Genomic DNA, 18,909 nt, shown 5'->3' with positions numbered 1-18,909 from the left:
GTTTCTCCGAGTTGTTTGGAAGACGGAGCGGTGACGTGGTCTGTGCTTCCGCAATGTGTCGAATGTCAACTTGACCTTTTTCCAATCTCGACATGCGCCCAGTCAAGATCTGAAGATCTCTCTGGCGTCCTCGGCAGTTGTGCAGGATGCCTCACAATGGTTCGGGGAACGGGTCGACCCCGATTCTACAACGTGTTGGACTCGCTGGTGCTGCAGCTCGCTTTGCGCAACGCACCTATGCCGCCGACTATATCGCATTGGGGTTTCTAGTAGCAGGATGGGTACTGGTAAGTCGCAAACGATCTAAATCATGGATCTGCACATTTTTAATACATGAATAGATTCAATTATTCGTGAACCCGTTCCATCGCATGTTTTCGCTGGATAACAAAGCCATTCAGTACCCGTTCGCTGTCCACGAACGAGTTCCTGTTTGTAAGTCAATTGCCAATGATGCAGTCTGCTTCACTTGTTTCTAACCGGAGTAAAAGTGTGGTCGGTCATCTTCGCTGGTCTGATTCCTTTTTTGGTGATTCTCGCCTGGTCCGCAACATTTCGCGCCGGTGTGCATAAGACGCAAGTGACAGTACTCGGACTATTCGTGGCTTTGATGTTGACCTCGTTCCTGACGGACATAATAAAAAATGCAGCGGGGAGACCACGTCCGGACTTGTTATCGCGCTGCAAACCCTCCCGAGGTACATCGAACAATGCGCTGGTCGCATGGACTGTCTGCACAGAATCGAACCAGCACATTCTACAAGAGGGATGGAGGAGCTTCCCTAGTGGGCATAGCAGCTTCTCTTTTGGCGGGCTGGGCTATTTATATCTGTAAGTGATTCTGATGCGCAGCGCTGGGACACTCCATCTAACAATCGTCACTTTATAGCTTCTTGTGTGGTCAAATGCATGTTTTCCGTCCTCGAACGGATCTTGGACGCTGTTTACTTGGGTTTTTCCCCTTGTTGTGTGCTTTGATGGTCGCCCTGTCCCGTCTGGCCGATTATCGGCATGATGTATATGATGTGACGTGTGGAGGACTCTTGGGCATGCTGATAGCCTGGTTTTCATACCGTCGCTACTATCCACCGCTGCGGTCGGTCATGTGTGACGTTCCTTATGACAAAGCTGATATTGCTGGACCCGATGGCTTTGCTAAATTCGATGATGAGGAGGCTCTTGCGCGGCCCTTTATTTCACGCGCTGATCCCTCGGAGGAAGGCTATCAGCTCCAGGAGATAGAGCCATCTCGATGAATCTAGCGCTGACTTTTAGGCATAATATGATTTTTCTACCCTGGAGTATTCACTCGCACCATCAGGGACATTTGCTGTTGGGCCCTTATTTAGACATCTGAAAGGTAACAACATAGGCCTCCCATTGCTCTCACATGTAATGTAGAACTTTTCCGTAACATATCGCCGAGGTGGAAAGTGATTCGAGATGAGGTCTAGTCAAAACATCTATTATTTTGGTCTATTGGGTCGCTCACTCCTTGTCTATATGGTATTCCCAAAAGCCGAACCAGTGAAACAACATCATTTCACCACATAGCTAACTCGTGAGTTCCCTTGCTTTCTCGAAATCTTCTTGACCGTCACAGGTCCACACAAATCTGTCGTATCGACATGCGTGCCTCCGCAAGGGTACACTTCAGCACCGACGATGTTGACCACACGAGACTTTTCACCTGCAGGCACCAAGCTGCGGTCAGGAATCAATCGCTCCAGTCCACGCGACCGGAAATCCTCTTCATCCCACCATTCGATTTGGACAGGCATCTTGGCGGCGATATATTCATCCAGCTTGTTCTGGATAGGGTCCTTCCATTTCCCTTCAATTGAGCCTTGAAACTCGCATGCTGCAGAGTCGGGGAAATGTGAGGCTTTCAGTTCATCAAAGTTCTCAATCTCTTTCTCCAAAAGATGTCGGACTGATGCGCCTAGGACGTGGCCTGCAGTATGCAAACGGGAATATAGTTGACGTTTTTCCACATCAATTGCCTGCTCAACGGTCTCGCCTTTGTTGAAAGCGGATGACGAGTCCTCGAAGAGACCGAGGTGAAGCACCTGTCCCTTGGCATCCGTGCGAACAGCCGTGACTGTGAAAGTGCCAGATGGGCCTTTTAATACGCCCGTGTCGGAGGGCTGACCGCCGCCTTGGGGGTGGAAAATAGTCTTCTCGGTGACAATGACATGGTGTTCCTCGCTGGCGTCTTTGAAGAGTAGACGATCGGATTCTTCGAGGTCCTTGAAAGGGAAAATGGCCGTCACGGTTGTTTCAAGAATATGGAGACTGGCATCATGCTGGAAGACCAGAATGGTGCGAGTTGAAGCCATGTTTTGAATATACAGGTTGGCGAGAGGAAGAAAAGAGTTGAGGCGGGGAAAAGAGGAGATAAGCCGAACAGGAAAATCCCCAAACATCTCACTGATATATTTGGGGCTTCAAGTGAGTTTTGATTCGTGTGATTATAATATACTATGGGCTCTAGTGCTTACCTTCCTATGATACATAGAGGTCTATTTCCGTTCTAACCTTTGGAGGTGAAGATATTCCGGCTATTCTTTACCTTAGCGATTGACCAGCCGATCTTTCCGGTTATTCTTATATCTTAGCGAATATCATGCATTGCGTTATCTGGTCTTGTCTGTGACTGGTTGGCTGATATATCTTGCAGTTCAACTTATAAAAGCCCAGGTTTATCACGCTGTCTTTATTATCCTCGTTCACCTCTTAGATACTTCCATTATGTCTGATACGCACCCTTTTGATCCTCTTGTGCCCCAGGAAATTACCAAGGTAAGTCAAGTCGTTTTAATTAAACAAAAGTTGAATGTCGTATCAACCATATTGTAGGCCGCAAAAGTTGTCCAAGAGCTACTTCATGAAAAAAGCTTCAACTTTCGCTTCATCACCTTGAAAGAGCCACCGAAGCAGGAGATGATAGTATTCTTAGAGAGAGAACATCTTCACCAGCCTCAAGTCTCCCGACCTGGTCGTATCGCTCACATCCAAGTGGTCGTTCGTGGCGACTCGGGGCCAAATGAACTCACCGAGCTTGTAGTTGATCTGGACCGGAGTGTTGTCATTCAACAAGAGACCCTTGTGGGAAAACACTCCTTCATTGACTCGGCTTATATGAAAGATGTTGAGAATGCTTGTATGGCAGACGAGAGGGTACAAAATGAAATTGGAAAGTTGAGGTTACCTCGAGGGGCTTCGGTCGTTGTCGAACCGTGGGCTTATGCCACTGATGGCATGAACGACATGTCGGAACGGACTAGCATGGTCAGTACATGTCTGATAAGATTCGCAATATCTCAATCCCAGCTAACATAGATGAATAGTGTTGGTTTTATATGCGACTAGTGGACAATCCCGACGCCAACTATTACGCATATCCACTTGACTTGTGTGCGGAGGTCTCTGAGCAGCTCAGGGTGACCAAGGTCTACCATTTACCTTCGTCTGCGAGCGAGAGTGTTCATGAAGAAGCACGGCTGTACGACCCCTGCAAGATCCATCCCACTGATATGAGTGAATACCATCCCAGTCTGCGACCACCACCGCGCACAACCACCAAGCCCTACCAGGTTGTCCAGCCAGAAGGGGTTTCCTTCAAGTCACACGGAAACCTATTGACCTGGGAGAAATGGACTATGCGCGTGGGCTTCAATTACCGTGAGGGTCTCACGTTGCATGACATCCGCTATGACGGTCGGAGTCTCTTCTACCGGCTGTCATTGGCAGAGATGTTTGTGCCATACGGGGATCCTCGTGCTCCGTATCCACGCAAAGCTGCATTTGACCTTGGGAACGACGGGGCTGGGATCAACGCAAACAACTTATCGCTTGGATGTGATTGCCTGGGACTGATCAAGTATTTTGACGGATGGCACAACACTTCCTCGGGGGAACCCTTGAAATTGCCCAATGTCATCTGCTGTCATGAGCAAGACGATGGGATTTTATGGAAGCACACAAACTTCCGTACGGGAAATGCCGCGGTGGTCAGATCACGTATCCTAGTGCTGCAGACCATCATCACGGTCAGCAATTATGAGTATATCTTTGCTTTCCACTTTGGCCAAGATGCTTCGATTCATTATGAAGTCCGGGCCACTGGGATCTTGTCTACCAGTCCCATCAACATCGGTGACGAAGTTGGATATGGCACCATTGTTGCTCCGGGTGTCCTTGCGCCATATCACCAACACTTGTTCTCTCTCCGTATCGATCCTGCGATTGATGGAGTTGCAAACTCGTTGCAGGTTGAAGAGTCCAACCCTTTGCCCTTTAACGACCCATCTGTCCGAAATCCGTTCGGGGTCGGGTACACAACACATTCAAGGATTGTGACAGAGGAGGGAGGGCTAGATCTTGATTTTAACAAGAATCGCACGTTCAAGATCATCAATGAGGCGAAAGTCAATCCTATCACCGGTACGCCGATTGGATTCAAAATTGTTCCATGCTATAGCCAACTGCTACTGGCCCATCCAGAGTCTTTCCATGCAAAGCGATCTGAATATGGAAACCATGCAATCTGGATCACCCGTTATAACGATGACGAGCTTTTCCCGGCCGGAAAACATACTATGCAATCCCTTGGCGGCGAAGGAATCGACTCAGCCATTTCTCAGCGGAGAAAGGACCCGGACTCCAAGTCAACAGTGCGAAATGAAGACATTGTTATTTGGCACACATTTGGATCCACGCACAATCCGAGAATCGAGGATTGGCCAGTGATGCCCTCTGAAAAGATGACGGTTGGTCTCAAACCGGTCAACTTCTTTACGGGAAACCCGAGTTTAGATGTTGCTGTGTCAAGTCAAGAGGATAACAAGAGTAGACTTGTTGAATCGGCGTTAACAGCATGTTGTTCTCCGAAAGTGAATTGATAAGGCAAAGGTTGGAGTTCTCAAGGGTTGCACTCTATGGCGGGGTGGATCCACGTGTCGGGTCGTCTTTCCTTCTGGGGTTCGGGGCTTGAACTTCGTCTGCTTGTCATTTGATAACCCCTTAGCCTGGACCTGGACCTTTGCACTACTTAGAAAATTACAAATTCACTTCCAATGACTTCCAGGAAACCAAAAGTCCAAATTCTACTCTCCGTGGATTTCGATGCCGTCTCGGGCTTCCTAGGGACTGGTGCTTCGGCTACAACCAATCTGGCCGATTATAGCAGTGGCTTTTTCGCAGCTCAAGTCGGAGTGCCACGCTTATTGCGTCTCTTTAAGAAACATGGAATTAGTTCCTCGGTGACTTGGTTTGTCCCCGGTCATTCAATGGAATCATTCCCAGCAGAGACCAAAGCAATTGTTCAATCGGGCGCTGAAATCGGTTGCCATGGATATGCGCACGAGGGCTCCAGTCAAATGACTGAGTCACAGGAGAGAGAGGTCATCGCCAAATGTGTGCAGCTGGCAACCGACTTGACTGGAAAGCAACCTCGAGGATGGAGAGCACCATTATATCAGTTGCGAACACACACCATTCAAGTTCTAGAAGAGTTTGGATTTTTATACGGTATACGACTTTGCTCATATTATATGTGACTATCAGGAAACTGAATTCAGACAGATTCATCCCTCACGCATCATGATTCGGCGTTGTACTTTGTCCCTCGAATGTCAGAGCCCAAGGCCATTGACTTCTCGCCTTCCAAGTCTGCTTCTACTTGGATGAAGCCCCTCCCCGCTCCTGCAGCCAGAACTCCGCGGAGTTTGGTTGAAATTCCGTGCAATTGGTATATGGAGGACATGACTCCAATGCAGTTTCTTCCAGCGGCCGAAAACTCGCACGGGTTCGTTAGTCCGATCACCATTGAGCAAAATTGGAAGTCGCGGTTTGAGTTCCTTTACAGTGAGGCTCTCGAAAAATCAATCGAGGAAGATTCCGAGCAAGGCTTTGTTTTTCCTTTGGTGCTGCACCCAGATACTAGTGGAATGGCTCATGTGGTTGGGATGATTGATCGAATGATTTCGTGGCTCAAACAGCGGGAGGTTGAATTTGTGACATTTGGCGAGTGTGCGGCAGAGTGGAAAAAGAATCACGCTTAGGGATAATGTTCAAACTATTTCCATGTAACCTATACACATCATCATCATAGTATACGGATATAGGAGTGACAGTCGAAAATCAGTTGGAGATTCGGCGGGGCGGCCAACGCTTATCCGCCACCCCCAATTTTCTTTACCAACTCCAACTACCCACCTCACATACTATTTTTGGCCCAGGCTGGTTCATACCATGTGAAGTTTATATATACGGAACTCGTATGCCACGAAGAAAAGCTGCAGACCGCACAGGTCCGGTGAAGACCCGATCTCGCGATGGTTGCAAAGAGTGTCGGGCGAGTCGTGTCCGATGTGACACCAAAAAGCCCCTTTGCACACGCTGCCAGGAGAAAGGATTTCCATGTACGAAGAATCTAGTTTTGAAATGGGAATCGGAATTCATCAGTCGGGGAGTGGCTTTTGGGCGTGCAGGTGTTTGGAACAAAACCGGCGCAAATCAACCTACATACGGCTCGCTTTCGGAAACGCACGAGTGGTGCCCAGTGCCAACCATTAGCCCTTGGGGCTTCATAAACAGCCGTGTGTCAACTTTTGCACACCCAGACGAAGTGAACGTTGACTTCGACGAGTGGAATGCATTGATTTCAGTTACCCAATGCTCAAACTCACCATCTTCCAGAAACCACCAAATATGGTCCTGGTTACAAAACTTCTCACATCTCAGCGGGGTTAGCATGAATTTCAACACCAGCCTCCCTCCGTCTCTTGCGCTATTTCCAGAGCTATCCAAATCTGGGCACGGAGAGCTGTTTGATTACTATCTTCAACAAGTGTGCCCTCGCACAACCGCCAGCTCCACATTATCTTCGCCGTTTGTCTCTGTGATTCTGCCATTGTGTTTATCGGCTTCTCCTACGCTTTTCAAGGCCATCCAAGCATTGGGCGCATGCCACTGGTCAAGGCTCAATCCAAGCTATAGTGCAATCGGCCTGCGTTATAAATCAGAGACTCTGAGGGACCTTCGTCAACGTCTCTCGTCAGAGGGAAGCTTGACATGCTCCATGGACCCCGAAGTACTGGTTATCATGATCATGCTATGTCTTTACGAGATAGTCGACAAGTGTGATCAACAATGGATCATCCATCTCAAAGGCGCCAACGACTTAATCCAATTGCGAAGAAAACAGCAAATGACATTATTGCAGTCAACAGCCCCATCGGATCCTGTGACGAGCTTTGCAGAGCAATTTTTTGCCTTCCAGGATGTCATGGGCCGAACCGCCTGTGCCAAAGAGGTCTTGTTTGGTACCGACTACTGGAAACCGGACGAACACAACATCGATCTTTGGATGGGATGCAGCCCTGAATTGGTGTCAATCCTCGCCAAAATCACAGATATGAGTCGAACAAGGAGACAACATACGTCTGATGCGGACAAGGCGTCGTTCTCACTACGTGCAGCCTCCCTTGAACGCCAACTAGAGAACTTAGTCCAAGAGATGGGGAAGGCTGACGAAATTCTTGGACTGGTTGCAGATGCTAAGCGGCTGGCTGCAATGCTTTACTTACATTGCTCTCTGTACGGGGCTGGTCCCGCCACACCTTTGGTGAAGACTTATGTGCGCCAGATTCTGCGACTCATATCGGACCTCCTTGGCCGTAAATCGCTAGTCAATGTGACATGGCCAGTCTTTGTGGCAGCCGTGGAGCTTGATCCATCTGACGATGAGCTCTTCCCGGAATCGGAAATGGAATCAAAGTCGGGACGAGCGATTGTGCTACGTTCCCTGGCAACAATGGCCGATTCAACGATCTCGAACATTGCTAGAACACGGGCAGTGATCACTAAGCTATGGCAGACACGCGATTCGGATTTGATCAAGGGGAGCGTTCTGCAAAATCAATGCAATGATTGGGAATGGCATGTGGTGCCAATCAGCAATGCCATGAGTCTGGCGTGAGGGCATGAGAAAGAATGAGCATGTGGAATGTCTGTTCGTTCATTCGAAAGCATTGAACTATCGATTTCATATTTCTCTGTTCAGTTGTGTAGCACATAGGAAGTATACGATTGTATAATGTAGGTCACTACTCCGTAACAGAAGCGACTTGGCCGGATCGGGTTAGCGCACGTCATCTGATCTCGTTAACCGCTCAGAGCCAGCGACTTGCAATGCAATGTAGACCTCGCCTCGATCCGAATACTGTGGATATTCTGTCATTAACCACAGCGCATGTGCTCTCCGGGCATTACTTGTGGAATTGACCGGATTTCCCTGCCTCGGTGCCGACAAATGATGCCCTTCAACGTGCACCCTTGCTCTTTATCGCCATATCAGACCAAAGTGACTTGAATATGGCGCAGGTGCGACCTCCAGCGCCAGGGCGCAGTACATCAGCCCACGGGTTTGAAAGCAAGCTCAGTCAACAATTATCTCAACCCCATGAAACTGATCTAGAACACCAACTTGAACCGTCGCGTTCTCCCAAGTCGCGTTCATTATCCGATGCTTCCAGACCTACATCCTCCACTCAACCATCCACTGGTGATCTCAGTCGGGCATCAAGCAAAGACGACAATGCGATACCCGTTCTCCCCGCAACACCTCGAAGATCAAATGCATCTTATTCAAACCTCTCGCTAAACTTGCCTTCCAAACCCGCCGTGTCATCACTTACGAACTGCGCCCCTCTCTCTCCTAAACTTGACCCATCACATATCTACGGATCTCCGGGATCTGTTCTCCCTCGACGATCTCGGGGCCTCGACTTCTCACGCGCATGTACGAATCTCCACCATTCCACCCTAGCCGAGTCGTCCCCAGATTCATCTCCCACCGTTGGAGGGCGGGGCATGGCAATACCCCAGCGACGCGGATCGCTTGGAGCGACATCCGGTCCGCCTTTTTCAACATCAGGTCCGGCGGACCGTGCAACAATCTCAAGCTCCATGTCGAGTGTGAATATGATAGAGTCGGACACAAGTAGTAGCGAGGAAGAGGATGAGTCCATGGCTGATCGCGACGATGTTATGATCAATACGCCGCAGGCGACTCGCATAAGTGCGCCGAGTCCGTTTGCCAGCAATATGCAGAGCCCTGGCAACGACTGGATGGGAGGGTACTCACAAGCTGCCGCCAGCTTGATGAGTTTCCAACGCGCGCGCTTTCGCAAAGGCCGTAGTCGCCACAGCTCTAGCAGTGCGAGTGGAAACAGTACGAAACCTAGTCCTACCCCTCACTCTCCGCCCATCATGAAGAGTGTCGAGCACTCTAGTGGTTATTTTGCTCCACGGCAGACTGCGCATTCACGCAGAGAGAGTCTCAGCTTTGGCACACGCGACCTACGTTTGTCCGATATGAGCGACGATAGTGAGAGTCGCACGACGCGAAGCGGAAGCCCAATTCCCACTCCACGTCCGGAAGGTGGAGGTCCACTGGGGGTAATCCGTCGTGCGGTGACCCGACGTGGGAGCTTACTTGTAAGTGGGTGCCTTTAATTCAGTGGTCTAGAAGCTAACTACAGTAACAGCCCAAAACCAAGACCTTTGCGCGCATTCGTGCTGCTCTGATGGAGGAGGGTGCTCCAGTTGATAGCGATATGAAACGAGAAGCAGAAGTGGTCCGGCAAGTCCGCGACACCGAACCTGAGCCCACCCCTGCACTCGGCGAATTCCCATCATTGCGGCCCTCGACCTCATTGGATTCGACGGCAACAGAAGATCCGGCGGTCAGAGTGGGAATGGACACAGGATCTACGGATACTTTTGGCAAGCAAGCCAGTCGCAACTCGGGTGGCCTCGAGTTTTGGAACTCGTTTGATGGACGATACCGAACCCCACCCCCGGTTCGTCAGGGAGGTCCCTCGTCTGTGGCAGATGAAGATATGTTTATGGATATGACTCCGTCTACGACCATGGGCTCTGTCACCGCGGAATCTTTCAAGCAGCGTTCCCGCTCTTCCACGCCCCATGCTCCGGGTATGCCAAGTATTGGAGAGATATGTCGCAAGCGGCGTCGTGACGATGACTTCGATCCTAATCTTTTCAAGCGCCGGGCTGTTTCACCCAGCGTGAGTGCTCAGAGTAGTCCGGTGATGACCCACTCCCATAATATCAGTGACACGGGCCCAAACATCTGGGGTCCGCCGCCAAAGCCGGGCCTCGGGCCACCGTTCTCTGAACGACTCAGTTCTGATGTGGGCAATCGACCGATTGCTCATGCTGGAGGTGCGAAACGCGTCGGCCTGCAAGGGATGACCGAAGCCAGCGATGGCTTTATGAATATGAGCATTGATTGAAAACAGCTCTTATTACAGCGATGCGGAATTTGATATTATTCGTTAGCGCTCGAGAATTTTGTTTTTTTTTCTGGAAAGGTTTTAAGAGCATGGTGTTATTTGGATATGGATATTTTGAAGCAAGATACACATTCGTTATTCCAGCGAGTTTTCAGATACCTGGCACATTATTTTACGAATCACTTCACGTTACAGAATGTTGATGTCCATACGCACATAGTCTTGGATGTATAGTAGGCCACGTGCTTATCGCTCTCCGCCTCCGACAGCTGTCTTTCTCTCCGCAGAGACTCTAGACAATCACCATTTCCCAGCTCTAGAATTACTCGAGGACTTGGATTGCTCTTGAACCTCTTGCTCTGCTCAACATCAAATACTCCGATCGTATTTTCCTACGCCATGGCTTCCACTGTTGAATTGGCATCCTCCTTCATCGAGGGTGCCCCGCCAGGAGAGGTATGCACAACAATGATCCAGGATCCCCCACTCCCCTGGTCAACGTCTGCCTGAAGCTTGGGAATGATCACTGACATGTTTTCTTCAGCTCGCAGATGTTGTCGCCGGTAAATCGCCCTCTTAGCCCTACGCTGCCTATCCCGATCCCCGCAATCCCGGCATCTACATGGACGGTGCTAATCCCTACTACTTGATTAGATGTGCAAGCCTTAACTTCCGAGGGCGAGGATATCATTCCTTCTCTTCTACCCGCATTCAAACGGTACAACGAGGCGCAGCTCGCAACGGTGAAATTGCCAGGATCAAGTCAGGAGGTGGGTGTCGCTTGGGAGTCAACTATGTCTGCGGTGGAGCTAATAAGTTTGCTGGGAAGGTCATTGTTAGTGAATTTAACGAGCTCGAAGACAACCGCTACTTCGACCCTGAGAGCCAAACCTCGTTTGAGATCGACCACACCACACAGGTAGGTTTCGCCTGACCAACTGGGCTGATACATTGAAGGCTTACGGGTTTGCACCATGGCAATAGACAGCCTCGGCAGCACAATCATACGCATTGGAGTCAGAGCACGCCGACTTGATGTAAGGAATGATCCCGGCTGAAGTCTTGGTGGTACTCCGCTTACCGTGTTTAGCAAATCGCTACTCAAGTCGTTCGGTGTTCATGCCCGCGAACACTACCCCAACTGCTCGTATGGTGTCTACCCTATTGAGAATGACTCTGCCGTCGCCATCGTCTTGGTCGCCAACCGATACTCCCCCAACAACTTCTGGTGGGTGGTTACATCTCTACAATTAATATCTTGGGAAGCTAATCGTTATGGACGCTTCCCCTTCTGGGGAGGATTGTCTGTTCTAGGACAATAGGAATGGTCGTTTCCGCGCAATTTACCAACTCCCCGTCTCCTCCTCGTCCTCTACCCTGACTGGCAACATCCACGTTGACGTGCACTACTACGAAGATGGCAATGTGGCCCTCAATACTACTAAGCCTATCAGCATTCCCATCCCTTCCGTGTCCGCCGAGTCGATTGTTTCACGGATTGCTGCGGCCGAGCGCGATTACCAGGAAGCGCTGAATCGGGCGTTTGTTCAGACATCCGAGGGCGTATTCAAGGGTCTCCGGAGGCAGCTTCCCATTACACGACAGAAAGTGGAGTGGGAGAAGGTTGGTGGATATCGTCTGGGTCAGGATATCTCGGGCGGCAAAGGACGGTAGAGCAGACTTGGAACTATTGTCGAGTGGGTGGTTTGATGAACCTGCTCGAGTGAATGGCTGAGGACTGATATCAACGTACTATTTTGCGAGCATTGTCTTATTTGCTTGTCAATTGTTTCAATTTCAAGTAAATTTTTTGTAAATTTTTTGTAGTGCTGGACTTGTCGCTCTATATATATCTCCAGCATGCAACCACAACCACCAGCTAACTTCGATCATGCTCAGAATACCCATATGAACTATTCGATACAACAATCAATAGCCGACTACACGTAAAGTTAACCCATACTAATCTTCGAACATGCAAAGGCTGAATAAGCAACTTTACTAGTGCAAGTGAAATTAGCCCACTTCCAAGCCTTGACACATAATTTCCACCCCTATCCCACAAGAGTATACTGTCCCCAGAGTCCGTGGCAGTGCGACAACGATGATCCAACACTTTTCTCGCTTTGTCAAATCGGGCGCTGGTCTTGAAAAGACCCTTCGTCTGATCCAATGCGTGTCGCAGGTGGTCGCAGCACTCACCGTGAGCAATGTCCTGGCCGTGCAATTGACCACGGTCAAGCTGCAATTGGCACTGAGTAAGTTGAATTCTATATTGGATTGATAGATATATACTGTTATATATACTGATACTGGGTTTGTTGCGTAGCGCGGAGATATTTCCGCTTCTTTGGGTTCATTGACTCCTTCCAGCGGATGTTGGCGTTGCTGGGCAAGGATGGCTTCGGTTCTGTGGCTGGACTGCTTGAACTAGCCAAATGCACTTGCTTTGGCCTATACTTTGTCCTGGAAGACCTGACCACGGTATGTTATTTACTGCTGTTCCTTCTTCCTCCGTGAATAGGACTGACGAAGGCTAGCTTCATGCAATGGGCGTCTACGCAGTGACCTGGAATGATCCTGTCATGAACCAAGCCAATACGTTTTGGTTATATGCGCTCTCTTTCTCTGTTGCAGAAGCCATTTGGGCACTGCTTGTCAGTCCCGCGGAGCAGCCTTCTAAGAAGAATGGCAAGAGAAAGAACCGGAAGATCGCTTCCGAGAAGACCCCGGTAAAATCAACTGTTACCTCTGCCCGGGTCAAGCAGATCGTGGTAGATGGCTGTGATTTGCTCATCCCGTTGGAGCTTTTGGGCTGGATGCCCACCGGGGACGTGGTGGTTGGATCGACCATGGTTTTGAGTACACTGCTGACGGCTCAAGAGGTTTGGGCCCGAGTGTGATTGGAATGTAGATACAGCGGCATTGTTGCCAGCCGGAAGATAAAAATAATAGAAAGATGAAAGATGTATATAGATATGCCAAAATAGCCGAATGGTCATGAGCTGAACAAAATGAACATAGCAAAAGCAAAAATATGGACTCGCGGGGAATCGAACCCCGGACCACTCCCATGCTAAGGGAGTATTATACCACTAAACCACAAGCCCAGTTGGATGGAAGAGACCGCCGGTTAGCGACTGACAAGCGGAAACCAATAATAGGCGTAATGTGTGGACACCAATCGAGTGCTAGGACTGTTGGGAGTGGATCCTCGTCCGAAATACCCCATTAGGAAGGGGGCGTCAAGAGATCGGAGATCAAATTCACTGTTCTCTTCTGAAGTTGTAGAAAGGTAGAAAGGAGCTTGGCGGACTTGCTGATCGCAATTGCGAAGTAAGTCGGCCCAGAATATCTACCGGGTGACGGCAGTTCGTATTGGGAGGCGACAGACATTATCATCGCTGCCCATCCACCAGAATAGAAGGTTCTCGTTCGAGCCAAGGTCATGAGATCGTATCTTTCGCCTTGGGACTCGTAGGAACTACAAAAGAGGCTATACGAGTGAGGCTCAGCAAGTCCAGACATGGTCAGCGAGAGAAGTAGCGAATGAGAGAAGGAAGGAAGTGGTGATCTCCGACGTCATGGAGCACGAGCGCCAAGAAATGGAGTTAAGTTTGGGAAAACCATGGGTCGCCCAAAGCCCAAATAGGAAAGTGTCGTATCGGGGGAAGAACATATATACACGGCCATACATGGAGACACGGTGGTCATCCAGACGTGGACAATGAACACTACAGCCATGCTCGATCCTCAGAAGGAAATGGAGATTCACTCCTCGGCCTTGTCTGTCAGGTCTAACAGCACGACAAGAACACTTATCGAGAGTCCATCCTCTTTCTACCCATCGCGCATTCTAACCATTAATGCCCAAGGCATTCGCGCTTTCCGTCTCCCACTGCCATCCCGCCAGACTGAGATCTTTGTCTACAACCCAGACGGCGCCGAGGCTTACGTCTCCACGCGCGACAAACGTTGCTCAGGTAATGCGACCCTGTCCCACCCCGAACGCGGAGATCTGATCCGAACTGAGTACTCGTTCGGTCCGAGCCGGGATCCCGTTGTGCACCTGCTTCAACCTTCTGGTGACAGCCCCGAGGAAGTGGCTGTCGCGGGGAAATGGACCTCTCGCTCAATGCGCTTTGCTATACCTGGAGGTAAACAGTTTGAATGGAAATATGCCAAGGAGAGAAGGGCGGATGGGCAGAAAGTCAATTTGATTGTTCTTCGTGCCGTGGGGGAAGACAAGGCCAAGAGTAAAGAGACCCAGCGCCACAGGATTGCACAGCTGGCCCGCGGAGACGATGCTCGGACGCCCGGAACGTCGCGATCTTCGGCGGGCAATGGGGGTGAATTGCAGATCGACGAGGCTGCGTCACAGTCTCTTGAACTGGAGGAAGCGGTTATTGTGGCGACTTGTTTGATGATGTTGAAGAAAGAGGTTGACCGACGTAGGATGATTCAATTTGCAATGATCGCGGGAGTGTTATGAAAGTATAGAGCGTCTGTGTGGTATTTTTTTTTAGTCTTAACGCTAATCTCTATTTTTCTATCGGATATTTGGATATCTTGTGTCTTGTTCGATAGTTCTATAAGCCTCCAATTTGGGGTGCCAGCCCCTCAATTGGCCTTGGTCTCATTCAACAATTCGGAAATGTGGCCATTAAGCCAGTATCCGTTCAACTGGTCGGCGGGCATGGTCTTGGCTCCGGAGATCCAACCTCTGCAGATCCCGTCACCTGCCCCGCAGGTGCACTGGAATGGCTGGTCCATATCCCACTCGGTGCTGGGGTAGAAGAAGGTGAGGGCATCACCTTTCTTCAAAGGATGGTCGTCCACGACCCGCACCTCCATGCGACCCATATCGAAGACCAACGATGGTGCGCATGAGTGGTTGCAGTAGACTAGGTCGGAGTTGAGTTCGATGTGGGTGTCGCGGCCGGTTTGCACGCTCGTGTAGGCTTTCTTTCCGGGAGTGGCCGTAGTGATCTTGGCGAAGACGGCACCTGCGGGGAGGTCCACGAGAGAATAAGCTCCGCTAGCAAATGCCTTCGTACTGCGCTCAACGCGCAGACATTCGGGATGGGTCGGAGGAGGGAAGTTGGCAATGGCGGGCGTCGCGGGAATGGGATCGGCGGATGGGGCCATGGTGAGGGAGGTATGGAGATGAGAAGGGAAGAGGGGGTAATAGAGGAGAACAGAAGAGGATAGGAGAAAAGAAGATGTTTGGAATTAAAAAGTGGAAATCGCGGGGGGTTTTATTAAGTCGAAGACGTACGGAGTAGCGATGAAGAGAACATTCCACATCGTTCCCTTCAACCGAGGTCATTCCGCTCGGAAGACCGAGGCACAACGCAATTAATTGTCTTGCCAAAAGAGTCCTAACGAAGACCTTTGACCGTTTACACTTGTGAAGGCGAACTGTTAGCCGGATCGTACGTATTCGTCATTCGGTGAACCTCCACATGTAGAACATGACATTCTCGGAACAACCTCGGTTGTTTGTATTGATATAGCTATGGTCATCAATTCATCTTGCGCAGTAGCTCCTGTCCATTCAACCACCGCTCTAAATTCTCCGCTGTTTCGCGATACCACCCCCGCAATAGCTCCTCCTCTCCGTATCCCATGTGGGGGGAAAGCAGAACTTCACTGCGTCCATCCTGGCCCCAGGGAGTATTACGCCATGGACTATCCAGAGGCAATGGCTCCGGGTCAAAGACATCTAACGCGGCGCCACGAATGCGGCCCGCATTCAGAGCCTCGAGGAGGGCCTGCTCCTCAATCAAGGGCCCACGTGAAGTATTGATGATAAATGCAGATGGTTGCATATTTGCTATTTCAGTTGCGCCAACAATTCCACGACTTCGATCCGATAGTACGCTGTGTACACTGACGATGTCAGCCTGGGCGAAGAATTCCTCTTTGGACGCGGCGACGGCAAATGTCCCCACTGGCAGACCCTGAGCGTGCGCTTGCTCGTCGGCCTTTTCCTGTGTCAGGTTTGTTGACCATGCGAGAACCTTCATGCCGAAAGCCAGAGCGCCAATCTTTCCTACTTGCGACCCAAGTTTTCCCAGCCCAAGCAGCCCTAATGTCTTCCCGGACAAGTTGATCCCAAGGGAACCTTGCCATGCACCGCGTTTGACGGCTGCATCGTCGCGTGCTATATTTCGGGCTAGTCCCAAGATCAAAGCCCATGTATGCTGAACCGTCGAATTCACACCGGGTGGGCGACCCTCGGTGCCTGCGACAGCCACATTGGAACGTGTAAATGCCCCGAGATCTAGCGCCAGATTGCGAGTACCCGTGGTCAAAAGAAGTTTCAAATTTGGGAGCGCTGCAATAGTATTGGCTGCAAAAGGTGTTCGCTCGCGCATCGCCAAGATGATATCGAAGGGAAGGAGTCGTTGGACAAGGGCATCGTGTTGTGCAGGATCGCGGGGATCGAGGGTTTCGGGAAAACTGGAAATGTCAACTCGCGACTCGAGGTGAGTGAAATAGGCAGGCGCAATGCCCTGGTAATCGTCAAGGATTGCAAACTTGAAATGAGCCATTGTAAAAGATGAATATGGGAGCGAAAGAGGGAAGAGAGAGTATGTCCGGGGAAGTGTAGGAAATTCCCTGGGGAAATGACGTGCCCGGCAGTTCGTTTATCCACTCAGTACGATGTACATTTACATGTCTGAAGGTATTGGAGTAGTATGTACTTCAAGCCTATCCTCAGTTTGGTAAATGTACCTTATGTCGACATTAATCTCCAAAGTAGATTGAGCAACTTTATAGGAACCCTGCACTCTTATTGTAAAATTGGATCCCTCATCATTAGGAAAAAGGTCTCTTGCCCAACACTTCCAAATGGTGTATAATCCATAACCACCTCCTCTAATATCTTCCACCCATACTTGAGGTAGATAGGAACACCTTCAGGCGTACCCTCGAGGAAGATACGCAACTGGGATGCATCTGCCTTTTCTATGCCCCATTTCAAGATAGCAGAACCAAACCCTCGTCGTTGATATTCCGGTAGGGTTGCTAGCAGATCGAGGACTGATGAACCATTTGAGCAAAAACCCCTATCGCGAATGTGGGGGTCACTTACTGATGTCGTTATCTGTGGTGTATCGCTTGCGACCATCCTCTAGGAGCCTTTTGAAAGCATTGAAAACCTCCTCATTCATTGGTCTTGGTGCATGTGGAACGGGGTCCTTGGCCAACAAGGCTGCCTTCTCACTTATGGTAACCAGGCTTGGACCAAATGATGCTGGAAACTGCCAACGGCTGTAGGTCGCCAGCTCCCCACTGACTGGATCATGGATCTTGAGGACGTGCATATTGGGATTGGCAAGATGTTTCATTCCCATAATTATTTTGAATTCCTGCACCCTGGTCAAGCTGGCCTCTGGGAAAATTTCTTCGAGGAGACGGCGGCCTTGAAAGCTTTGGACGTTGACTTTGGCAAGTCCTGGCCCATCGGCCTCGGTGGCATATTCGATGAGATCCATGGTAGTCCCGCAGAAGATATATGAGTGAGTGAAGGGAGACTGTCAGACAACAAACAGAACAGATATCAGCCCCCTCCATGGCCTAGTGGTAATATACTGTATTATTACAGGGTTTCCCCTCTCAGTTGGAAATTTATTTACAGTCTTATAGTCTTCTATAGTACCAATTCAAATCTTATTTTCTATCAAACCCTTCGCTTTTTAACCTCTAGCTTTGCTTTTGGATCACTTAGCATTTCAAATCCTATCGCCACAATCTTGGGTATCATCCCCTCAGCAATTCTAACATCATAAGTCAAGAGAATCTTAGCAGAGCAATCTTGACTTCGTTGCTAGCAAAGAATCTCCCAGGACAGATTGCCTTGCCAATTCCAAAGGCAATGTGCTCCGGGCTGATGGAAGCAAGTGCTGCTGCAGTATCACCGGAGTTGCGAAGACGAAGAAAACGGTACGCATCATAAGAGAATTGATCGGGGTAAATCGCTGGGTCCCACATCATGGATGAATCAACTGCAACATTGGTCCCGCGAGGGATAGTCAAGCCATTGGGAAGGATCACATCTTGCAGCGCTTTCCACTCAAGATTTACTGTGAGAGAGTGAGTTCAGTACCTTGATATGAGAGTACTGATGGGTTAGACACATACCTAATGATCCCGGTTTGAGCCGCTGTGTCTCCTTTACTGCGCTGTCCAACAGCTGCATTTTGAAGACGCCTGCAGTTGTCCATCCGCTCTCCTCGACAGCCTTCTGTGCTTCATCTCGCAGAGCCGGAATCAGATCTGGGTGCATACGAATATCCAGTAAGGCCTGCTTGAGTAGCTCAGAAGTTGTGTGCATTGCGCTTATCGCGAACGCAATTTGTGCCGCAGCGGCATCATAGGGGCGTCCGGCAGCGATTTATTCAAGCCACTGTATGGTATCCTCGAATTTTTCTATCTCACCAGGCTCAATAGAGCGAGATTGCTCATGCGCCCTGCGATCCAAGATTGGCTGTAGCATAAGACGAGCAAGACGCATTTGCTGGCGGCACTTTCGGAGTTCTGGCAAAAACCAATGAACAAATGGACGAAGAAACGCCGG

The 18,909-nt window shown here is 49.9% G+C and overlaps 12 protein-coding genes across 12 annotated transcripts; 7 read left to right on the top strand and 5 right to left on the bottom strand.

The window, feature by feature from the left end:
• Positions 1–146: 146 nt before the first annotated feature.
• LCP9604111_9080 (phosphatase PAP2 family protein) lies at positions 147–1,256 on the top strand (the record flags this gene model as incomplete). Its single annotated transcript, XM_039077295.1, has 4 exons — positions 147–287; positions 342–435; positions 492–831; positions 890–1,256. The coding sequence occupies 4 exons, from the start codon at positions 147–149 to the stop codon at positions 1,254–1,256; spliced, it is 942 nt and encodes a 313-aa protein (XP_038924920.1).
• Positions 1,257–1,538: 282 nt separating this feature from the next.
• LCP9604111_9079 (putative alanine--tRNA ligase) lies at positions 1,539–2,339 on the bottom strand (the record flags this gene model as incomplete). The annotated part of the gene is made up of 1 exon (XM_039077293.1): positions 1,539–2,339. The coding sequence occupies one exon, from the start codon at positions 2,337–2,339 to the stop codon at positions 1,539–1,541; it is 801 nt and encodes a 266-aa protein (XP_038924919.1).
• Positions 2,340–2,751: 412 nt separating this feature from the next.
• LCP9604111_9078 (amine oxidase) lies at positions 2,752–4,904 on the top strand (the record flags this gene model as incomplete). Its single annotated transcript, XM_039077292.1, has 3 exons — positions 2,752–2,802; positions 2,860–3,291; positions 3,351–4,904. The coding sequence occupies 3 exons, from the start codon at positions 2,752–2,754 to the stop codon at positions 4,902–4,904; spliced, it is 2,037 nt and encodes a 678-aa protein (XP_038924918.1).
• Positions 4,905–5,078: 174 nt separating this feature from the next.
• On the top strand, positions 5,079–7,984 carry LCP9604111_9077 (CAZyme family CE4; the record flags this gene model as incomplete). The annotated part of the gene is made up of 3 exons (XM_039077291.1): positions 5,079–5,532; positions 5,587–6,031; positions 7,003–7,984. The coding sequence occupies 3 exons, from the start codon at positions 5,079–5,081 to the stop codon at positions 7,982–7,984; spliced, it is 1,881 nt and encodes a 626-aa protein (XP_038924917.1).
• A 395-nt stretch (positions 7,985–8,379) lies between these two features.
• LCP9604111_9076 (uncharacterized protein) lies at positions 8,380–10,322 on the top strand (the record flags this gene model as incomplete). Its single annotated transcript, XM_039077290.1, has 2 exons — positions 8,380–9,504; positions 9,555–10,322. 2 exons carry the CDS (start codon positions 8,380–8,382, stop codon positions 10,320–10,322), a joined length of 1,893 nt encoding a protein of 630 aa, XP_038924916.1.
• A 399-nt stretch (positions 10,323–10,721) lies between these two features.
• LCP9604111_9075 (F-actin-capping protein subunit alpha) lies at positions 10,722–11,996 on the top strand (the record flags this gene model as incomplete). Its single annotated transcript, XM_039077289.1, has 7 exons — positions 10,722–10,778; positions 10,867–10,885; positions 10,977–11,092; positions 11,152–11,241; positions 11,307–11,359; positions 11,413–11,550; positions 11,645–11,996. The coding sequence occupies 7 exons, from the start codon at positions 10,722–10,724 to the stop codon at positions 11,994–11,996; spliced, it is 825 nt and encodes a 274-aa protein (XP_038924915.1).
• Positions 11,997–12,426: 430 nt separating this feature from the next.
• Positions 12,427–13,225, top strand: LCP9604111_9074 (PEX11 domain protein; the record flags this gene model as incomplete). The annotated part of the gene is made up of 3 exons (XM_039077288.1): positions 12,427–12,580; positions 12,652–12,806; positions 12,863–13,225. 3 exons carry the CDS (start codon positions 12,427–12,429, stop codon positions 13,223–13,225), a joined length of 672 nt encoding a protein of 223 aa, XP_038924914.1.
• Positions 13,226–14,064: 839 nt separating this feature from the next.
• Positions 14,065–14,814, top strand: LCP9604111_9073 (uncharacterized protein; the record flags this gene model as incomplete). Its single annotated transcript, XM_039077287.1, has 1 exon — positions 14,065–14,814. One exon carries the CDS (start codon positions 14,065–14,067, stop codon positions 14,812–14,814), a length of 750 nt encoding a protein of 249 aa, XP_038924913.1.
• Positions 14,815–14,942: 128 nt separating this feature from the next.
• LCP9604111_9072 (uncharacterized protein) lies at positions 14,943–15,470 on the bottom strand (the record flags this gene model as incomplete). The annotated part of the gene is made up of 1 exon (XM_039077286.1): positions 14,943–15,470. The coding sequence occupies one exon, from the start codon at positions 15,468–15,470 to the stop codon at positions 14,943–14,945; it is 528 nt and encodes a 175-aa protein (XP_038924912.1).
• A 377-nt stretch (positions 15,471–15,847) lies between these two features.
• LCP9604111_9071 (D-2-hydroxyacid dehydrogenase family protein) lies at positions 15,848–16,879 on the bottom strand (the record flags this gene model as incomplete). Its single annotated transcript, XM_039077285.1, has 1 exon — positions 15,848–16,879. One exon carries the CDS (start codon positions 16,877–16,879, stop codon positions 15,848–15,850), a length of 1,032 nt encoding a protein of 343 aa, XP_038924911.1.
• Positions 16,880–17,121: 242 nt separating this feature from the next.
• Positions 17,122–17,827, bottom strand: LCP9604111_9070 (uncharacterized protein; the record flags this gene model as incomplete). The annotated part of the gene is made up of 2 exons (XM_039077284.1): positions 17,122–17,372; positions 17,425–17,827. The coding sequence occupies 2 exons, from the start codon at positions 17,825–17,827 to the stop codon at positions 17,122–17,124; spliced, it is 654 nt and encodes a 217-aa protein (XP_038924910.1).
• Positions 17,828–18,122: 295 nt separating this feature from the next.
• Positions 18,123–18,666, bottom strand: LCP9604111_9069 (cytochrome P450; the record flags this gene model as incomplete). The annotated part of the gene is made up of 2 exons (XM_039077282.1): positions 18,123–18,415; positions 18,474–18,666. 2 exons carry the CDS (start codon positions 18,664–18,666, stop codon positions 18,123–18,125), a joined length of 486 nt encoding a protein of 161 aa, XP_038924909.1.
• Positions 18,667–18,909: the final 243 nt, after the last annotated feature.

Source organism: Penicillium roqueforti (genome assembly GCF_015533775.1).
Source record: "Penicillium roqueforti strain LCP96 04111 chromosome Unknown scaffold_41, whole genome shotgun sequence".
Lineage (NCBI taxonomy): Eukaryota > Fungi > Ascomycota > Eurotiomycetes > Eurotiales > Aspergillaceae > Penicillium > Penicillium roqueforti.
This window is presented reverse-complemented; position numbering and strand designations above follow the sequence as displayed.